The sequence below is a fragment of the Saprolegnia parasitica genome (genome assembly GCF_000151545.1).
Source record: "Saprolegnia parasitica CBS 223.65 unplaced genomic scaffold supercont2.935, whole genome shotgun sequence".
Lineage (NCBI taxonomy): Eukaryota > Oomycota > Saprolegniomycetes > Saprolegniales > Saprolegniaceae > Saprolegnia > Saprolegnia parasitica.
This window is the reverse complement of record NW_012157329.1, coordinates 1-2,838: the sequence shown is the minus strand read 5'-3', so window position 1 is coordinate 2,838 and position 2,838 is coordinate 1. Positions and strand designations below refer to the sequence as shown.

The following is a 2,838-nucleotide window of genomic DNA, read 5'->3' as shown; positions in this document are numbered from 1 at the left end:
CCATGTCGGCCGTCGCTTCCAGAAGCGCCAGAATGCGCGACAAGTCGGCGTCCTACACACATTCACAGTCGCCACAACCGAGAGCACCCGATAGCGTACAAGCAGCGGCGTTGCGGCTTCGACCGTCGCGGCCTTGGCCAGCACCTCCCGGACACTCGCCTTCATGCGGCTGCGCTTGAGATCCGACTCTAAATGCTCGGCGCTCGCGACGCGCTGCACACGAACGGTGAGATTTCTATCGAGACTGCAGACACATACGCGTTCGTGTTCGGTGGCCGCGAGGCGCTCGAGGTGCTGCAGAATCGACGCGTCGGCGAGGGCTGGCGCGTACCCGTTGAAGCGCGGCTCGCAGAGGGTGAAGAGCGCGGCGGCAGCCTTGTGCACCAGCTCTTCCGAGGTTTCTGCGTCTCGCTGGCGCCAGCCGCCGTCCGGTTGCTGAACGCAGAGCATAAATGCGATCGAGCGCTCCAGCACGGCCTTGGGCGTTGGCTGGTAGCACTTAAGCGCCTACGCATCCCAATACGGACAACATGAGTATGGTGGTCGCAGCTGAGGCACTCGATCCTACCCGCGCAAAGACGCCGATCAGGTGCACGTCGCTTCGAGCCAAATGCGTGTCAAAGTGCTGCACCATGAAATGATACTCGTGCGGCAAGAGGTCCTATCGCAGCGACGTAAGACCAGAGAGATCGCGCTGTGGTACCAGTGCGAGCTGCAGCGAGCCGTGGTGGGTCAGTGTCAGCACGAGACGCGCCACCAAGTAGCACTGGTCCAAGTACTCTCTGTCCGTGAGCTCGTGCGGTGGCGCGTATGGGTACAGCGTCACGACCCATTTGAGCACCTACGCCGATGGTGAATTCTCTGGGGCATGCATATCGAAGAACGCACGCTGGCGTACGTGCAACCGATGGAAATGTCCAGGCGCGTCGCAAACCATGTGAGTGTCAGCGCGTTCGTGAGCTTCTGATAGCACGACTGCTTCGAGTCCGAGTGGGCACAGGCGGTCGCAGGGTCCCAGCCAAAGTAGTCCTAGCCCATAACATCACAGCTACTCTCATCGTTTCAAAACGACGAGATACTACCATCGGAGTGTACGGCGTCATCTGGTTGCTCAGAAAGTAGCGCAGCTCGAGAAGCCGCGGATGCTGCATGTGGCAACAGCTAAATGTGTAGGCCGACGAGATGCAATCCAGCACCTGCAGCCAGACGACGTGAGGATGTGCAGTGTGTGAGGTGCGCGTACTTGCAATGGCGTCGGCGCGGTACCTGGAACCCATTCGGGCATGACAGGCGTGTCGAGGTATTGGCTCGCGAGCTGCCGCGCAAAGACCAATATCGTGCGATGCACGTCGCGTTCGGCCGTGATCTCGGCAAGGTCGCAGAGGTACTGTATTGCGTCAAGACCGCACGTGGGAAACACGTCCGGCGACTTGGCGATCTGGTAGAGATATCGCAGGCCAGGGACGAGCGCCGCCGACCGCATCTCTGCCTTCCACACTGGCTCCTTGACGATCATACTGGCATCCGCTGCCATGCTCGAGCGCTGCAGGATGCTGTGCATGATGCGCTTCACGAGGTCTTTGTGGTGCGTCAAGCTCAAGCTGAGCGTCTTCTCCACGTGCTGGCGCACGACCTTGAGGCTGCGGGCGTCGGCGTTGTCTTTGTTCTTGAGCATGAAGGCTTCGATGCACTCCTTGATCTTCGCCTCGAGCTCCGGAGACACGACCTTGGGCGCGATGATGATGGACGTTCCGCCCGCGCCCATGCGCGTCCACATGCCATTCGCCATCGCAACGGCAATATGACCTCTCGGATCCGATACTCTGGAAAATATATCATGCCACACAGGAAACCGCTAAATTCGGCACCTTGCCCTTGCCGATGGCTAAGAACACGCCACCGATCGCCGAAGCGCAAGAACGTGCGGTCGCATTTCATGGAGGCATACCATCCGTGTCGACTCGAAATTCCCACATACTCGTTGTTTCCCTTGTGGTACATTTTGCGCTGCGTGAACAGGTGTGGAAAATGGTAAATGGCGTGCATTTAGCTGGCGAAAAAGGCTGCCAAAATGAGGCCGATGCGTCGGTGTGCAGGTCTCAGTGGGCCTATAAATCGGCATATGCCGAATCCAAATGGTTGTGGGATCGCCGTTTTATCCCACAACAACGAAGATTGATGACCGACGACGACGCCCCCGACACCACGGCCGTGAACGAGCTCTTCCACGCGGACAAGCGCCTGGTCGAGATCCTCCAGGAAGATGATCTCACGGAGGAAGCTCTGGACCGCTTCCGCGCGCTCGTACGTTCCCTGCGCGTCCGAACGATACCCATCATGCCCATGTCCATGTAGCTGGATCCGTACCAGGAGCAAGGTGGTCTTCTGGACCCGATCCTCCGGGACATGGTCACGCCCGTCATGGCCCGCATCCGCTCCGTGATCCACCTGCTGCAGACGTCGTCCGAGGGCAACACTGTCGCGTTCCCGTTCCAGGTGCTCCAAGATCCGACCCAGCGCGCCTTGCTCCACCGGTCCTGCCAGGTCATCTACCTGCTCTGCAAGGTCCGCGGGTACGCATGCTCCTACATCATGGAGCGAAAATGCAACGACATCTTCGTAGGTACAAGACGATCGTCAAGCTGCTGTCGCACGAAGTCTCGGAGTTCGAGCCCGTGCTTCTGCTCTTGCAGTCGCAAGACCGCGACGACTGCGCGACGTGGGAAATCCGGTACGTCTTGTATTGGCTTCCCATAAGAAGGTCGTCATGCTGCTGCGCAGATATGTTCTCTTGCTCTGGCTTTCAATCTTGGCCCTCGTGCCGTTTGACCTCAAGAC

The 2,838-nt window shown here is 59.1% G+C and overlaps 2 protein-coding genes across 2 annotated transcripts; one reads left to right on the top strand and one right to left on the bottom strand.

Moving 5' to 3' along the window:
* Window positions 1–99: 99 nt before the first annotated feature.
* On the bottom strand, window positions 100–1,789 carry SPRG_18038 (hypothetical protein; the record flags this gene model as incomplete). Its single annotated transcript, XM_012357466.1, has 6 exons — window positions 100–507; window positions 569–661; window positions 704–841; window positions 889–1,029; window positions 1,083–1,196; window positions 1,244–1,789. Coding segments are annotated over 6 exons (1,440 nt in total), but the record flags the coding sequence as incomplete, so codon positions are not given.
* Window positions 1,790–2,178: 389 nt separating this feature from the next.
* On the top strand, window positions 2,179–2,823 carry SPRG_18037 (hypothetical protein; the record flags this gene model as incomplete). Its single annotated transcript, XM_012357465.1, has 4 exons — window positions 2,179–2,304; window positions 2,356–2,573; window positions 2,624–2,731; window positions 2,782–2,823. Coding segments are annotated over 4 exons (494 nt in total), but the record flags the coding sequence as incomplete, so codon positions are not given.
* Between the last annotated feature and the right edge of the window lie 15 nt (window positions 2,824–2,838).